The following is an 18,295-nucleotide window of genomic DNA, read 5'->3' as shown; positions in this document are numbered from 1 at the left end:
AGGTGGATAAAAAGAGCAGCGATAAAGAGGAAGGTGGAGGAGAAGTAAATAGAGGAAAGAGAGGACGAAAGGACAGTGTGTCTGTTCTATGTCCAACCTGCTTCCTCCCTCGCGCAGTAATATTGTGTCTGTTACTCTGTTGCTGATCCGCCATGGTTCAGCTGTCACACAGCAGTCTTACTTTCTGACATACATAGACACACACACACACACACACACACACACACACACACACACACACACACACACACACACACACACACACACACACACACACACACACACACACTTACCTGCATGTAATGGTGAGTGTTTCGTGGACTGGAATCACTAGGTCGTCTTTGGAGCTGTCAAGGATGGGCGGAGTCATAAAAACACACACACACATATGACAAACACACTTATTATCAGGCATTGCCTTCTGCTTTTTCTCCCCTTCTCCATCTCCGCCTAATCCCACAACACAATATAATGGATTCTCTGGACAACCATATACAGTAGACCTGCCTCCATTTTCCTCCAAGGCTTAATTTTTCAAGTTATTGCTATTCTTTTGACCTTTCCATGTGAGCAATGCAACATGAGTGCAGACACGAGGCGCCCAGAGTACGCATTCAGAAACACACACCAGTGGCACTTCAGGCGCAACTTTTGCTCCAGATGTCCAGTTCATGTTCTGTCTCATGTACATCTCGTGACATATACAGTTGATGCTTGTGACATTTCATGGGCGCCAACTGACGCATGGCTGCGTTAACCTTCTTACTCTAATTCCCCCTTTTTTTGTGTAGTCCACCTGCCTGCTGATGTGTGCTTGAACAAACCCCCGAATTTGCATTCGTTGTTTTGAACAAAATTCTCTGCAATAGTGGAGAACTTACTTACTGTATATAAGATGAGGACGGTGTCTGTATTGATCACATTGCATGGACAAATATAAGCTCACACGATCAAATTGTAGGGACTCCCTTGTGGGTGCAATAAACAGGTCCTCACAAGGTGCCAGAACTTGGTTTTACTAAAAAGAATAGTAAGAGGTGAGTAGATCAATATCACTCTCTTATTACATGGTTTTGTTGAATACTTGATTCTGATTGGTCAGTTATGGCATTCTAGTCTAGTCAGTCTGTTATTTCTGAATAGCAGACTACTGTTATCAATAACAGACTGTTGCTAAAGGTAACAGTTCTGATCATGGACTCTTGAGAAATATTATGAAATCAATAAAATCATTTTAAATCGATATTTTCTGTCAAATTATTGACTCCTTTAGTAAGTAGCCGTGTAATAAAGGGGTACTGTAGAGTGAGCGGGTCATTATCCCTTACATGTCTGTACGCTAGAGGTACACACTTGCGGAAGGTTGTGTCATGTCTCTCCATTGCTGGATGCATTTTGTTGTACAGCTAGATAAATGTTTCTTCGGACATTCTGAAGTTCTAAACCCACTGACCAGTTGAACGCCCCAACAGACAGTCTGCGGCGACGATTTTGCAAAGCGTGAATTATCTGAAACACAAACAGTACACAGCATACATATTTTAGTGTGTAATAATGGTTGCTAAAGTTCATGTAATACTTTGTATAGCGTATAGTAAATACTGACTGTGACCCTGAACACATGCAAATGTGAACAATTCCATGTAATTCAGGAATTTGTAATTCCCAAACTCTCCTGTTTTTTTCAACTGTGTTTTTTTTTGCTGCCTTCAGCTTCTTTTGAAACTTCTGGCTGTGGCAAATAGTCACATGCCAAGAATCAAAAACAACACACCTTCGACGTCCTCCATTGTTGTGTAGTGGTTGTGAGTTGCGTTGAAAATTACACTAAAACTACTTTTTCCAAACTCTTCATACAGTCTGCATTACCAACATCATCAACAGCATCTTGGCCAAGCAGTTACTCTCACCTCCAAAATTCATTCAAACCACCAAAACCCTTAATTCATGTCTCAAAATAAGCTTGATGGACCAAAACACTGGCAACAATTTTCACTCAGAAAGCAAACATCATCACTTATAACATGCTGACCTATAGAACAGGAAGCATTTTTTTTATTTTTCACGACTTTTATCTGAATAGTTTGAATGATTTTTCACATAAATCAGTATTTCATTATAGAATAGGAATAGGTAATACCTTTCACTTTGACCGTACTAAAGTAAATTTAACAAGAATGAATCCAAAATTTGCTTCAATATCCTGTATTCTTTTCATATCTGTAATTTACTTGTAAAAAATAAAAAGTTGAAACAAAAATCATTCCTGAAATTTCAGGGCTGCAACAATAATTACAAAAAAACATAGACAACATGTAGGCTATAGTATAATCACTCATACTGTACAGTACTGTGAGGGTCCAAGTCATCCATCTCTCTTTCAGCTGAAATCAGCTGTTTGGAATGATTATTACTTCATTTTATTGTAAATATTCTGCTAAGATTGTTTATAGATATATTGATAGGTTACTGCTGAAATGCACAAAATCTTCCATCATTCTGTTTTACAGTAAATGTGTTTTCAACAGTTTTGAAAGCAGTATGTGAGCATTTGAACAATGTGCTGCAGATTCTTTTGCAGGTAGTGGAGTATGAATGAGAAAAGAGTTCATGGAATTTGGAAAATGTGGTCATTGAATGCATTTTGTGTAAAAGAAATGAAAAATGATCCACAGTTTGGTCCACATAGACTTTTTGTTTCGCTGACTGTGACTGAAGAGTTTTGACAATGTGACTTCAGTTTGGACCGATGCATGTTAGCAATACAAAATAACTGTAAAAGACCTGACATGTGTAATATGTATGCATATTAAGAATTTAAACTCCTTTAAATGTCGTGTGTGTGTGTGTGTGTGTGTGTGTGTGTGTGTGTGTGTGTGTGTGTGTGTGTGTGTGTGTGTGTGTGTGTGCGTGTGTGCATGTGCGCGTGTGTGTGTAAGCTAATATTTGCAATAGCAATTTATACTGAGTGTCATGAGCAGCTGTTTGGTGGAAATATTCTGAGGGAATCAAATCAGGCTGTATCATCCACACAAGTTTAATTCACAAATAATTGACTTATGTATAATCATTTTAATTAATTTATGAAGTATGTATACTGTTTGTACACTATGAAGAGAATAAAACGAAATTGACCCTGATAGCCTTCTGCTAATATTTCAGCGGAGAAAAATTGCATTTCATGTTTCATTAGTTCTGCTATGATGTTCACACTATGGATCTCCATAACAGAAATTTATATTATAGTTTTTCCATTAGTTGCCAGGACACTCAGCGTAATTGACTTAGGTTTGGGATTTAGGATATGAAATGCAACCCAGTGTGTGAAAAAACAAATCTCATAAAAGGATGTCTGGTTTGATGTGCTTCTGAAATCTCTCCCACTGCCCACTCTCTGCTATGCATGTCAATGAGGGGAGATGTCACAAATGTGTGTGTGTGTGTGTGTGTGTGTGTGTGTGTGTGTGTGTGTGTGTGTGTGTGTGTGTGTGTGTGTGTGTGTGTGTGTGTGTGTGTTTCTCTCCAGGGTCCGACGAGACAGGAAGGGCCGGAGTGACAGGATCGCAGACTGTCAGAACTGGCAGGACATTAACTCGGAAAACGCCGTGAATGAAATCGAGGCTATTGAAACGTCGGTCGAAGTGGTGGATGGCCGACAAAAGGTTCATCACAGCTGTTTGATTGTGACTGCCATTCTATGTAGAAGCCCACCTATTCATGAATTAAAAAAACAAGAAATCACAATATTATAATATGATTACATCATTGATGATAGGATGAAATATCTGTTAAGGAAACTAATAATGATTAGGACGTAGCCCAGAAAAGACATCAATGTAAGTGGACTTATCCGTGAACTGTGATGTATTTATGTAAGCGTCCCAAATTCTGAGCTCCATAACAAAATTTGTTAATCACGAACCATTCCACAGTTGAAATATTTAGAGCAGTCTTCCTCTGCAGACTTCCTGTAAGGACGGGTAATAAAAACATCCGGAGAGACACACATGCAAGGTGTGCATGTGCACATACACAAAAAAAAAAAAAAAAGATGAAATTATCACACACAGAAAAACGCACACATGCAAAGTCCTGATGGTTTTTCAGTCACACCTGGGTGAGTTTGCTTCCTGTTGCCTTGTCGGCACAAAATCTAGTTTGTGTCAGCTCACAACGTTTTGCATGACAGCAGACTGCCCTTTCATTTGAGAATATGCGTGTGTCCTCCATATGAATTCAAGTCTCATCCACCTTTTCTCAACTCACAGACAGTCAGCAGGCTTCAGATTGGCAACGCCAGTGTTTCCGTCATGTACAAGTGTTCTGCTGAAAATAAAGTTGGCAAAGATGAGTGGCTGATCTACTTCTATGTAACCAGTAAGTATGTTATCCGCAAATTAGTTGACTTTACTAGAAATTTGCGTGGAAACCCGTTGCCTTAAACCATCTAAGTTTTTACACAGGGTGAAACTAAGTTGTATTAACACAGAGTGGTAAGTTGGTGCAGTAGAAAAATCAAGTTTACATTAGTAGTCATTACTAAAAATCATTAGTAAACATAAATAATTTGTTTCTGGAGTCATGTTGTCTACAATAAGCATGTTAAGTTAAAGCTTTAGTGTGTAACTTTTTTATATTAAGGAATGTCTGTTACATTTGAGCCATTGCCGAATGAGTTGATACAAAGCTAATTAAGACTATCAGCTCCACACAACTCTCTCTGTATTTCTCAGTATGGCTATGTTCAGAAACTGGTGTCCTCCGGTGACTTTCGAGTGAAAATAATAGTGCGTTCCATATACCTCGGTGAATTACGTCACACCCGAGTTGAATGCCTTCCATTTACAAGTTAGATTTTCATTGTTTTCATTAGCTTTTTTTGTGCACACAAACAGCGTAGCAACGTGTTAGAAGTTGGACAGGACTGCATGTACGACTGATTTAGTGAGACACAAATAACACAGAAGTGTATGTTACTACAGCTTTTACAACTGTTGATAAACAGAACAGCCATGTTGGATTTTTTGCTCGGGGTCTCGTGGTTGCCCGAGTTCCGAGCTCGGCAATCCGAGGTCAGGGGGCATTTCCGACTTTGACCTCGGAAAATCCGACTTCCAAGTACGAATGGAACGCACTAAATGATCTCTTTTAAAGAGTCCATGGTATTTTTTTAATCCTCCGTGTCCTCCTTGGCTACTAGCAACTGCGTGGAGGAGGGGTGGGGGTGGTGCGCGATCACGGAAGGCTTTTATCATGTGGACGTGCCGACAGTTTAGTTGTCATTACTTAGAATTCCTCATGGGGGAGACAGTAGCTACGCACTACAGCTTTAAACATCCAAAGAAACATAAACACAAAACGTTAGGCTACTCATCACTTCTAGCAATAATTCAGTCATACAGATACTATTTATCTTCCTTTATCTCAGTATAAATTTTAGAACAACGTACTCAATACATTTGTTCCAGTGTTAAAGATAGGACAGCAACACTACTCTGTAATCTTCCAATGTTTTGTATTGCACGGAAAGTTTCACTCGGGTAATAAAGTTAGTAGCTTCAAACCCACGCACGTGCCACACAATACTTTTGCATGATGAGCAGACTGCCCAGACCTCATCAGTCCCGACCCGGGTCTCGGTCATGAAGCAACAATAAATGTAAATAAATATGAACACTAAATCAACCATACAAAACTAAATCCCAGATAACATAAATGCACACCCCAAACATTAACAGAACATTATTAAAACACATGTGCACAGAAACCATCAGCAAAACATTTTTTTCCATGAGCCTTTGCATCACTTCAGCACAGAACAGTTCAAATGACCCCGCCCCTCCCATACAGAAACTTAACATCCTTAGTTATCGCTGGTTAATATGATCTGTGCACTGCATTCTTAGGCTGATTATTACAAACAACTAATGTGATTTAGTAATGAATATGGTTTTTAACAAAACATGAAAGAATAAGTAGGCCTAGTGACCACTAAAAAAGTAAATCTGGGTTCACAGTGGTCCGGTTCAAATTCACCCTGCATCTGACAACAAAGAACGCAAAACACAGAAGAATTAAAGGGTCTGTTCTGCCAAAATCCCCTCTAGTGGTGTGGATGTAGTGTAGATGGTGGTTTTATTTGTTTTATGATATGTGTCCCTGAGGTTCACCCCATTACAATGGAAGTGAATACAATTTGTGGTTCTCCCAGCATTGGAAAATTATGTTTAGAAAAATCAGCAGCAACATTACTTTGTACAGTATATGTATGTATGTGTGTGTGTGTGTGTGTGTGTGTGTGTGTGTGTGTGTACATGGATGGATTATTGAACGTTCAGTGAGCACCATGGGTTTTAAATTAGAAAAGTGTTTTTGTAATTTGGGTAAACCAACCCTTTAAGGAATAATTCTCATTACAGTAATGTCCAGTGCACAAGCTCTGTCTTGCGAGGTTACCTAACCGCGCCACCTGCCTTTCTCTGTATCTTCATAGCCATCCCTGAGGGGTTCAGTGTGGACGTTCAGCCCTCGGAGAATCCCCTGGAGCAGGAGAAAGTGTCCCTGTGCTGCAGCGCTGACAATTACACCTACGAGCAGCTGCAGTGGTACCGCCTTGACCCCCAGGCCCTGCAGGACGAACAGGGCAAGCCCCAGGAGTTGGACTGCAGGAGCGTGCACCTCTACGCGAACACCCTTGACGGCCAGCTCTCCTTCCAGGACCACTCCAACAGCTGGGTCCTAGACTTTACCATCCCCTCCATACAGCTGCAGGATGAGGGTCATTATGTATGTGAGGCTCAGAGCAGGCGGAGCGGGGAGAAACAGTGCCTGTTCAGATACGTCTCTGTGAAAGGTGAGAGATAAAAGCTCCAGACACAGACATACACACATCGCCCAGAGTAGTCACTCTCAATCACAGCTAATTATAGAGAAATGCTCAACCCTTGGTAGCTGAAACACAAAGCAGTGGCGCTGATGCTGAGATGCTGCAGGCTTAAAATTACACGCACTCACAAAGCCCATGCAGCCCGATACCTACCTTTACACATGTGATGGAGAGAGTACCTGGTGTTTGCACAGCATCTAGTGACAGGAAACAGAGCTGAACAAACAAATTCCTGCTTCATTCATATTGTGTGCTGTAACCTTGCATCAATGCCTGGAGCACAGATGTACATTTTAATGGGATTTTTTGTTTTGCCCTTTTTTTATCAATCTTACGAGACCCTTCGGTGAATAAATATCATGTACATTGATGGTTCTTGGGTTGCACTGTTTGTGCAGACAAGTCATAGTGTTGATTTCCCTTCTCCCTCTCTTTTGGCCCCTCTCTCTCTCTATAGCCCCAGAGGCGCCTCGATACAAGCTCAGCCTCACCAACCAGACAGTGAATGTGACTGGGTCTCTGCGCATGGAGTGCGACGTAGAGGGCAGACCTCTACCCCTCCTCTCCTGGTTCAAAGACAACCAGCCTCTCCACCAAATGTCAGGTGTGTGAATACACCTACACAGGTGATGCACACGTTAACACAACAGTGCAGCTGCCCACCCGTCCACCCACACCAACAGTTACTCATGAAGTTTGCCCCTCTGAATATCAGTTTAGCAGGGCTTGTGTCGCATGAGAGTTCATGCTCTGTTCGGGGGAATTCCCTTGAAAGTCTTCCACATTCTGGCTTCACATTAGATAAAAGAGCAGAAACGATAAGCGTTGTTAATATTTACTCGACGATCGACAGCTTTTGGCAGATGTAGCTGTTTTTTTGTTGCAATTTCCGTCATGATGAATGGCAATCCAGCTATTGAAAACCAACAGCTACACAACCACCCACCAACCCACCCGCACACTCAACAAATGTGCCAAACAGAACCAGTGAGAAGAATGCTTGTATGGATGTTTGTTGCACATATGCCATTACACACCCACTCACACACAAACACACCCACGCATAAAACCCTGCAGGACGATAGTCATGGCTCATTAGCTTTCTCAGTGTGTATCTGAGTAGGTGTGTGGGGGGGGGGTCAATATGAGTCTGAGTGAAAGCTGATGCTCAGGGTTCACTCATCATGGCTGCTGGGGCATGGGGCTCGCCTCACAGGATGACAGAGTTTATATGTTAACATTATAAATTGAATACCAGAGGTGTGACAGAAATTCAAGAAACACTGTTGAGAAAGTTGCTGGATTTATGATGTGAGACCTGAAGTGGTATATTGAAGTGTGGCGCTGTGTGTGCCGCTATTCAGGGATCCAGCTACAGGACTCAAACCGCACGCTGAGTATCCAGAGGGTTACAGAGGAGGACGCCGGCCTTTACACCTGCACTGCCTGCAACCAGCGTGGCTGTGTCCACTCATCAGCCGCCGTCCGGGTCATCGGTGAGACAGCCGCGCACCCACACATACAGAAACAGATCGCTGGATACAATCTCAAAGAGACCTGAATCCACTCACACACACTCAATGCTTTTTTCGAGTGCGCTCAGGCCTGAAATCCCAGTTGCCCTCACACACAAAATGTACATGTCTGGATTTTAGTCATTCACCCCTCCCACTTTTCACTGCAGCTGTAGTTTTTGTGCTTTTATTGTATACAGCTCTCCACAGTAAAAATCAAAGTCATTGACTGCTGGGACGTTTTATATTCAGGATGAATATATGAATGGGTTTGCTGGAAGTGGTCTTATGATGAATGACTGAGTTGATTAAATGACTGTTTAGCACAATGACCTAACCTAAAGGAGTTTGCGAGAAGGTTCAATAGTTTGTAATATAGCACCCCCTACAGTTGGTAAAGTGTAATGTCATCAAAGAGAGACGTGAGAGGATAGAGTGGTTTCAGATACAACAGTTGCATCTAAACATGACTTCATTCCTTTCTTTCTATCAAGGTTCAAGTGACAAGGCCAATGTGGAGATTGTTATTCTCATCGGGACTGGAGTCATCGCTGTTTTCTTCTGGGCCTTGCTCATCCTCATCTTCTGCAATGTGAAGCGGGTCAGAGGGCACCACTTTTCACCGTGTGTCTGTGTTTGTGTCCGTGGGTTTGTGAGAGAAACTGACCGACTGTGACGGAGACATGTTAACCTCCGGCTCACAACATGTCTGTCGGCGTTAGAGCACAACCTGTTTGATCTCTGAGACAGTCTGCAGATCACCCACTGAGAGAGTTACTGATATCCGCTGGGAGCAAGTCCAATTAGTCGTAGCACGTCTTTAATGAGGACCAAATTGCTTTTTATTTTTCTACACTTGGTCGCTCATTAAATTGTCTCACACAGTCGCTCCACAGTGACTTCACAGTTTGGTGCTGTCATTAACAAATTAATTAAGAGATGGCTCTTTTTCTTTCCACTTTCCCACAGTAGCTTTATCTTACTTGCCCCCTTGTTCACTTGTGCCCTAAGTGAGGTATTAAAATGTGCCCCCCTCTCAACCACAACGAAAAAAGAAAGGAAAAAAAAACAACATTCATATAAAAATATAAGAATATTGAGTCCTGGGGTGACCTCCAATAATAGCCAATCACATCACATCAGCTCCTCTCAACATCTGTAACCCTTTAAAAGCAGCAGGCAGTTTATTGAGCTAAGAGGAGAGGCTCAGATGACTTTCTGAAGAAAACATTGTCTCTGAGAGGAAAACAAAAACAAAAAATACAGTACGCCATACAGGAAATAGCCTACTAAATATTAGCATTATGTTAATATCTATAATAGTAATATAAATATACTGAACTTCACATACTAATATACAGCATCCTAAATATGCTTTTGATCGCATGTGGTGTTTAAATTGTAAGAGAGACTGGAACTTTAGTTATTGTAACACCAACAATGCCACTACTGTAAATACTCAACAAGCCACTTCAATAAACTGTCATTATCTTGCTAAGATGACATGTTTAGATTATGAAGAAGAAATGGTGTTTGGAAATTTGCTTTAAATAAAAGTAGTCACTGCTTTATGAATAATCTCACTGTATAAACTTGAAACACGTGCAAAACAGTTCTTAATTGTGTAGAAAAGGCACAGGGAGTCGGTTACCATTAAATCTCGTTGTGTATGCAGATTTAAACCGTAAATGAACCCGCTGTGCAATCTGTGTGTAAAATGACACGCTGTACGTCAAAAACTGTAGACTGCAGATGGAATGTACATATTCCTGCTGCTGACGGCTACAGGTGTTTACTGTAACTACACAATGTCTTTATTATGCCTACGTGCCAGCAGCTGGCCTTGAAAGCCATCCAATAGTAAAACGGCTACTGCTGCAATATGCTTTGAAATTGTCAATGGATGAAAAGTTTGTACAGTTAACTTTTCAGGAGCTATGACAATCTACTTTGCTTCCAGCTTGATCACAATTAATTTTTGACTCATCTAATGTGATAAAAGCAGGTTTTTTTTTGAATCCTCCTACGTATGATGTTCCCAAAATGTAGCTATCACAGCTGGCAGAATTACATGTTTACTACAGACTACAGTGGTCACTTGTTGCAATATATCATTGTGGTTGACACTCTTTCTCTGTCTGAACTTCAGGTTAACCCGGCAGACATAAAGACGGGCTATCTGTCAATCATTATGGATCCGGGCGAGGTGCCTCTGGATGAGCAGTGTGAATACCTGCCCTACGACTCCTCGCAGTGGGAGATCTCCAGAGACAGACTCCGACTGGGTGAGCAGTCGGGAAGGGTGGGAGAAAAGGATGGATGGATGTTGGGATAAACGAGTGAATGGGAGTGAGGGGGTTTGCGAGGGAAATATGCAGGCGGGGATGAGAGTGAATAGATGGATGTAACGGATTAGTTTTCCATTTCCAGAATCCTTAATGGCATAACTTTGGATCGCAGCCAGTCGGGTAAAGTGCTGCCAAGTAAAGTGCTAATGTTACATATGTGTTCATTCCCAGCACGGATTTTTAAAAACGCCCCGAGGAAAAGCATCTGTTCCACGACAGTTCCCGACTCATGGGAACATGTTGTTTCCGAATGCTGCAGTTGAGATTCCAATTCCTCCCCCATTGTCTATATGGATGCCATATGCATTTACATTTTGCAAGCACTCCCGACCCCAACTGTTTATGTATTCCAATGAGACTAAAACACAAAGCCTGCATAGATCAATGAGCATGAATATTCTGTGGTTGTTCCTGTTCTTTCTTCTGACATAGGAAAGGTTTTAGGCCATGGGGCCTTCGGAAAAGTAATTGAGGCATCAATCTACGGCGTCAGCAAGAGCAACAGTTTGGACACAGTGGCTGTCAAGATGCTGAAAGGTGAGATTTGTCTTTATGTATGAGTATTGTAGCTAAACAACCAGATGTATTTTATGCATTATGTTCCAATGTGTGTGTGTGTGTGTGTGTGTGTGTGTCTCAGATGGGTCCACAGCCAGTGAGCACAAGGCCTTGATGTCAGAGTTAAAGATACTGATTCACATTGGTAACCATCTGAATGTAGTGAACCTGTTAGGCGCCTGCACCAAACCAAATGGTGAGATTTACATCTACTCATCTCATATATTGTGTGGGTTTAGACGTCCTATATATCAACACATGTTGTTTATGTTCATCATGTCCCTGTTAGTTAGTTTTAACGTCTGAGCATTGCTCTTCTTTATAGTCATTTTAAATTTAGGTAGAATATTACTGATGTTTTTTTTTTTTTTTAAACATACACCTACAGTTTGGGTACAGACAAACTCTTTCCAGCTCTGCTGTTTGTATTGAAATCTCTTCTATGTGTGTTTACATTATTTGGTCTACCCCCTACAGCTTTTTTAGAGCAAACCAACTGAGAAAGTCAAACAGCTGCCTCTCTTTTTCGTTGACACCCCTACGTTTATGTCCATACATCCATTTGATCTATAGAGCACCTTTCTGAGGGATACACATCTTGAAATGTTTAACCATGTTTACCTTAAACAAAAGCAGCAATTTAGCCTTGCAGCTAAACGCAGCCAGGAAATGCTTACAGAATGCCAGCTCTCACTCTTTTGAATATGGTGTAAAGAAAAGAAAAGAGTCCCTTAACAAGAGGCAGAGATCATTGTAATGTGTTTTACCATGTAAAGAAAGTGTGTTAAAATATGTGTAGCCTTTTTCACACAGTACTGTGATGATAAAAGCTGTCTGTATCACCAGGTCCACTGATGGTGATAGTGGAATACTGCAAGTATGGGAATCTGTCCAACTTCCTACGAGCCAAGAGAGAGTTCTTCCTCCCATACAGGGTATCCCAAGCACTACAGACACCGAAGCACTGTCTACCACTTTTTTGTTTGTAGAGAATCTTCTTTGCTTTAGTAGAGCCGATATTTCTGTCCATCCTTTATCAAACAGTATTTTACTTCTCACAAACCTATGACACATGTATTCTGAAACTGAAAATATATACATATTGATTTCGGAGATGATGCATTAAATTGTTTCCCCGCTCAGGATCGCTCTCCTAAAACTCAGAGCCAGGTGAGACGGATGATTGAGGCGGGTCAAATGGACCAAAAAGCTCGCCACCCGCCTTCTCCCCCATCCTCCCCACTCACCAATCCTCAGAGTCCACCGTCCAACACGCCCACTGAGAATCCTGCTGGGGAGAAAAGTAAGGCTGCTTTAATTTACAAGAGTATTTAACTCATTGTCTTGTTACAATTGTAGTTTAATTTCTCCTTCTTTTTCTTACCGTGACTGACCCTGCCCTTCATCTTCTCTCTCCAGTGGAGGACTTGTGGGAAACTCCTCTGACAATAGAAGATCTAATTTGCTACAGTTTCCAGGTGGCTCGTGGGATGGAGTTCCTGGCCTCCAGAAAGGTTAATTGTCAGCTTTACAAAGAGAATTAGTGAATACGCTGGAGATTGGTCTCAGAGGCAGCAGGCTGTAGTCTGGGTCATTTCGCTTTTCAGTCCATCGTGCTTGTTAATTGACCATGTGACCATAAACGAGAGCTGTGCCACGGCCCCGTACTGCATACTAATGCTTAGCAGGTTTTGAGTATGCAGTGTGTTTACACAATTAAATTAAAAAACATTCCTTTATTAAATCCAATAGATTTTGTTTTTTTGCATGTGCTGTTGATGGACACTATTAACCATAAACATTGAGAAGCTACTCACAGCTGCAAAACATGAAAACAAATTGTGGATGCTTAAATTGTGGATCTGAAGAGGGCATATTTGATTCAATATTTTGTTCTCACAGACAGCTGAGATTTTCTTTTTAAATGTATCAGCACTGTAAAACACGTTATCCAAATAGTGACATGTTCTGCAAACTGTCATCTCTGCTGTTATTGGATTGTTTCGATTCGTTGGTTAGCTGATTTGATACTTACTAACAGCCACAGCCGGTGAAAAATGAAATTAAACTGGTGATGACAAAAGCGGCCATAACTTATAATGACTATCAACGATCTGACTGTACTCTAAGCAGACTGTTTTGAATGACTCACAGTCTTGACCCTGTAGGCGCGTTTACTCGACAGCTTTGTAAATGATGTTGGATCTCCTGCAGAGATTCCACAGAGCTCAGCCAGGATGAGACACAGTCCAGTCCCAGTTACAAACTGGCACACACACACACACACACACACACACACACACACACATTTTAAGGCAAAAGATTATCGAAATCAATTAAGCCAAATACTTCCTCCAAATCATATCTGTAATTCATTCATCAGAGAAAACAAAGTGGAATCAATGCATGCAAACATACACGGGCACACACATGCCCACACACCTGTCCGTAAGGTTATGATGTATGTGTGGTTGTGTGTGTATCCACAGTGTATCCACAGAGACCTGGCAGCCCGGAACATTCTCCTGTCAGAGAACAACATTGTGAAGATCTGTGATTTCGGCCTGGCCAGAGACATATACAAAGACCCCGACTACGTCAGGAAAGGCAATGTACGGCATCCTCACGCTCCATTTAGCCATCTCCATTTACTGCGGGAAAACACTAAACTCCTTTTTGTTGTCATCACCCCCATAAGGGGTGAATTTAAAGGAAGGTGTCATTAGTGTAAATTTGACTATATGTCTGGTGTTAATAAGTAATGTTCTCTCAGGCTCGTCTGCCATTAAAGTGGATGGCTCCAGAGAGTATCTTTGACAAAGTGTACACCAGCCAGAGTGACGTGTGGTCTTTCGGAGTTCTCCTCTGGGAAATCTTCTCACTGGGTAAAGACACTCTTTTCGTCATCTGTATAAAAATTAAAGAGTTTCAATATAATCTCCTCCCGAAGTGTGTTGATTTTAAAAGTGCCTATCAATCTCTGTTTCTGCCAGAAGCAATTAGGTAATTATTCTTTGTGAACTTTTCGAGGCAGAGTAAATCATCACTGTGAAACAAACACACGATTACTTTGTTTTTCCTTTCTCTGACATGTTAATTAATGCTTCATCCTAAGGTGCATCTCCGTACCCGGGCGTACAGATTGACGAAGACTTTTGCAAACAATTAAAAGATGGCGTGAGGATGAGGGCTCCTGAGACTGCCTCCCCTGAAATGTAAGCTTTGATTTATTCTTTTTCTCATCTTTTGCTGTCAAATAATTTATAGTCCTTTAACTGCTTGAGGCCATCCCAAAGGCAAACAAGAATATGCTCATAAATATCATACGTTTGACTAACTTGTACATTTAGGAGAAGATATAGGGTATATTTGTTTTTGCAGCTATATTAGTGAGACAGGAAAGTTGGAGCCCTCAGTGTTGTCCTTGTTGTGACGGTGCTGCCCTCTGCTGGTAGATATGGCATCATGCTGGCCTGCTGGCAGGGTGAACCCAAAGAAAGACCAAACTTCCCTGCCCTGGTGCAGATCCTCGGAGACCTGCTGCAGGACAACAGCATACCTGTGAGCTCACTTCTGGGGAAACATTAATTCTAGCGAGTTTTGTAAAGAGTTTTCAGTTCTTGATCTTCTCTCTTTTCCCTTCAGGATGGGAAGGACTACATCCCTCTGAACCACTCACAGAGCTCAGAGGATGATGGGTTCTCGCAGGCCTCGTCACGCCCTCCATCTGAGGAGGAACTGAGACTAGCCTGCAACACTCTACCCGCCAGGTACTCATTTATATATCCTGTATCCCTTCAACTATTAAAGGCTTTAAATATGAGCAACATGCTTCTACTTGAACACACAGTTTTCTGCCAAAGTTCCAACAGTTACGGTTATTTCACGAGAGAGTTTGTGTTTTTGTCTGAGCTCCTCTCGCTGGTTGGACGGGGTTTAAAAGTTGCAAAGAAAAACTCCCGCACACTGTCTAACTTGCAAAAATGTAATAATAGGCAGCGTTTGGGTACTAGACCATATTCAGGCAAATGGTGTAACACCCTGAGAAGCCATCTTTTGTGGGAGGTAACTGTTTTTTGTGCACCAATCAACAACTTCCACATGAAAGGCGGGTTGAACCCGCGGCCGCCGTGTCGAGGAGTGAACCTCTATATATGGGCGGGCGCTCTACCAGGTGAGCTAACCAGGCGCCTGTAGGTTAAATTTCTTTAATTTACACTTTACTTTCAATTTATACTTTAGGTTTCAAGGAAATTATGATTTGAAAAGTAAATATATGGTTTTAACAGCTATTATGGAAAAACTCTGAGATAAAGTTGCATTTAAAGATTTTTTTCCACATCACGTTAATGACGTGATACACACTGTCAGCCTGTCAGGACATTGAGCATACGGCTATTTAAAATTTAAATCAACTAGTTTTTTATTAATAAGATGTTTTATGGTATAAGAAAAACATTTTAATTACCCAGATGTACCATGGTGTCTGTATTTTCAGATAATGTTTGCCTTATCTTGTGTATTGAATAGTTGAATTATGAATTATTCATACACTGCTATTTCTTTTACTGAATGCAAACATATTTGGCTCTTTTAAAAAAAAAAAAAATCTTATTTGTCTCATTTGTATGTCAGCAGGAGGCCCCATCATGTATTAATGTGATAATCCTTTCAACACCTCTTGACCAGGTATTATAACTGCGTACCCTTTGCCGGCTGTGTGTTTGTGGGACCTTCCAAAATATGCCAGCCCAGAGTGAAGACATTTGAAGAGTTGCCCCTGGAGATGCACCGACAGAAAGCTCCTCAAGTAAGCTCTTTATCTTCTCATCAACTGTTGAAAACGTGACTGGTAACATTTGGTAAACGGCATTGAGAAATGTTTCCAAAAATAGTTGCAGACACAGCAGCAGGGTCAAACGAAGGCATTTAATTCACATGATGTCCAACTGTGTCTCTTCCCAGGACAACCAGACAGACAGCGGGATGGTTCTGGCCTCTGAAGAATTTGAGAGAATTGAACACAGGCACAGAGGCGCCGTCTCAAAAAGGTGAATCATACAAAAGTGTTGAGCCATATTGCTGTCTGGAACTGAGAGTGACGCACAAAAGATATGCAGCCAGTGATTTAGTCACAGTGCAGAGTCAATATGAGAAAACAGTCATTTTCTCCTGGATGGAAGCATGTAGAATGAAGTCACTCACAGCTTTATATGTGGTGAAACTACAGTAGATTTGAATACATTTATGTATGGGTAAGTAAGCGTAAGCAACAGTCTGAGTCATTTAAACCCATGCCACATATTCATCAAAGTTTTGAGAGTTAGACTCAACAATGTTCGTAGAGCAGTAAAAGGTTCTATGCTACAAGTGAATACTAAGACACATTTATCCAGCAACTCACTCCTACTTACAGAAAAGATGTAGGAGGAGCCGCTCTGAAGTGAGTACATGATTCATCACATTGTACATTCCGAGCAGGAAAAGCAAATCAGGCACAAGGATTTTACCCTCTGCCCCATTGTTCAACATATCACAAGAGAAATCTAGTACCACATTGACAATGAAGGCCAAAAATAAAAAAATATATATAAAGTGATGCTATATTGTATCAAAAGTGTTTCTGGACATTGCCAGAAAGACACAGCTAAAACTGGCAAGGTATAAACTATCCTATCCTGAATTATACACATTGATTTAGATATTGTATTGTTCATTATTACCGACTCAGGTTACTCTCAGGGGCTCTCTTAGATTTAGGAATATTTTGGTCAAAATAAGTATGATTAATAGCTTTTATTTTAAGTTTGAGATTACGAGCACATACAGGATAAGGCTGGCAATATCCATTATGTTTGTTATTGCCAACAAATCCCATGAAAAGACCAAAACCAACAATGTGTTAGTCTGTCTATCAATACTTTCTGACTTTCCGCTCTGTCTGTGGCTCGATGGGTTCCAACTGAAGCCATAAAGAATGTTATAAAGAATAGTTTTTTTTCATGAGATTGCAGGACCCCAGGAAGAATAGCTTTTAGCATTATCACTTAGGAATATTCACTTTTAACAGTTACAGGTTCAGAGCTTAAAGTCGGAAATGAGGGACTGTGGTTTTCAACTAACTTCCTTGTTGAGAAACAATTGTTGATGAACTCACTATGTCCAACATACAGTACCTTCAGGTATCTGTAGACGGTGTCTCCTGATAGCTGACTGTGCTAATCGATCCGCTTCAGTTGTCAGTACTTGACCATAATTATGTTTTTTGTTGTTGTTCTAAACGCAGTCGTATGGGCAGCAGCAGCAGCACAGAGCCTCTGACAGCCTCCCATGGTTCCCTGGGTCGAAGCAGCGGCGCCGGCAGCTCCATGCACCGTCCCAACTTCTTCAGCCAGCTTTCAGGACAGACCTTCTACAACAATGAGTATGGACACCTGTCCGAGGAGGGCTTCTGCGACTTCTTCTCCTCACCTGACGCCCTCTGCCCGGCCTCCTCCAATGTGTAAATCAAAGATGCAGCTCGAGAGAATGGAGGTTAAAAAAAAAAAAAAGTGGGACAGCTCAGGGGGCGTGTAGGCTTAAGTAACATCCCAGTAATGACTAGTCATGTATTAATAAAGATCAGGTTATAGATCCTAGAGCTTACCTCTACTCGTCTCTTTCTCTCTTCCTCTCGGGCTGCTGCCTCAACAACAGACTGAACTATATGCGCCTGAAGTTCATCTAGCCAGCCACTGGGTGGCAGCATTATGACAAAAACAAAAAAGTATTTTCTAGTCACACTTATCTTTAATATACAATATTCTTCCTTCATTTGTACAAATTATGACTCATATGGGAAGAAATAAAGAAATGTATATTCTCCTCGCCCTTCTCTCTCTCTGATTGATATGAAGTCAAAGCTGTCATTATTCCACTGAAGTACATGTTCTAAGAGAAAATTTGCATTTGTCATGCTGTGATGAATTACAGGTCCACAGCTAGCTAGT

General features: G+C 41.3%; 1 protein-coding gene across 2 annotated transcripts in view; it reads left to right on the top strand.

The window, feature by feature from the left end:
- The window catches only part of flt4 (fms related receptor tyrosine kinase 4), a 43,367-nt gene extending 25,197 nt beyond the window's left edge, over positions 1-18,170 (top strand). For both annotated transcript variants that reach the window (XM_078260895.1, XM_078260896.1), the window contains exons 11-30: positions 3,527-3,662; positions 4,269-4,377; positions 6,494-6,853; positions 7,344-7,490; positions 8,251-8,382; positions 8,895-9,001; positions 10,550-10,685; positions 11,181-11,285; positions 11,389-11,502; positions 12,153-12,241; positions 12,450-12,609; positions 12,726-12,820; positions 13,796-13,918; positions 14,080-14,191; positions 14,422-14,521; positions 14,762-14,867; positions 14,952-15,076; positions 15,996-16,116; positions 16,272-16,357; positions 17,593-18,170. In XM_078260895.1, the coding sequence (XP_078117021.1) occupies positions 3,527-3,662; positions 4,269-4,377; positions 6,494-6,853; positions 7,344-7,490; positions 8,251-8,382; positions 8,895-9,001; positions 10,550-10,685; positions 11,181-11,285; positions 11,389-11,502; positions 12,153-12,241; positions 12,450-12,609; positions 12,726-12,820; positions 13,796-13,918; positions 14,080-14,191; positions 14,422-14,521; positions 14,762-14,867; positions 14,952-15,076; positions 15,996-16,116; positions 16,272-16,357; positions 17,593-17,812 (2,683 nt within the window). In that variant the 3' untranslated portion in view covers positions 17,813-18,170. The remainder of the gene's footprint in view (positions 1-3,526; positions 3,663-4,268; positions 4,378-6,493; positions 6,854-7,343; positions 7,491-8,250; positions 8,383-8,894; positions 9,002-10,549; positions 10,686-11,180; positions 11,286-11,388; positions 11,503-12,152; positions 12,242-12,449; positions 12,610-12,725; positions 12,821-13,795; positions 13,919-14,079; positions 14,192-14,421; positions 14,522-14,761; positions 14,868-14,951; positions 15,077-15,995; positions 16,117-16,271; positions 16,358-17,592) is intronic.
- The last annotated feature ends 125 nt before the right edge of the window (positions 18,171-18,295 follow it).

Source organism: Sander vitreus, chromosome 10 (genome assembly GCF_031162955.1).
Source record: "Sander vitreus isolate 19-12246 chromosome 10, sanVit1, whole genome shotgun sequence".
Taxonomy (NCBI): domain Eukaryota; kingdom Metazoa; phylum Chordata; class Actinopteri; order Perciformes; family Percidae; genus Sander; species Sander vitreus.
This window is presented reverse-complemented; position numbering and strand designations above follow the sequence as displayed.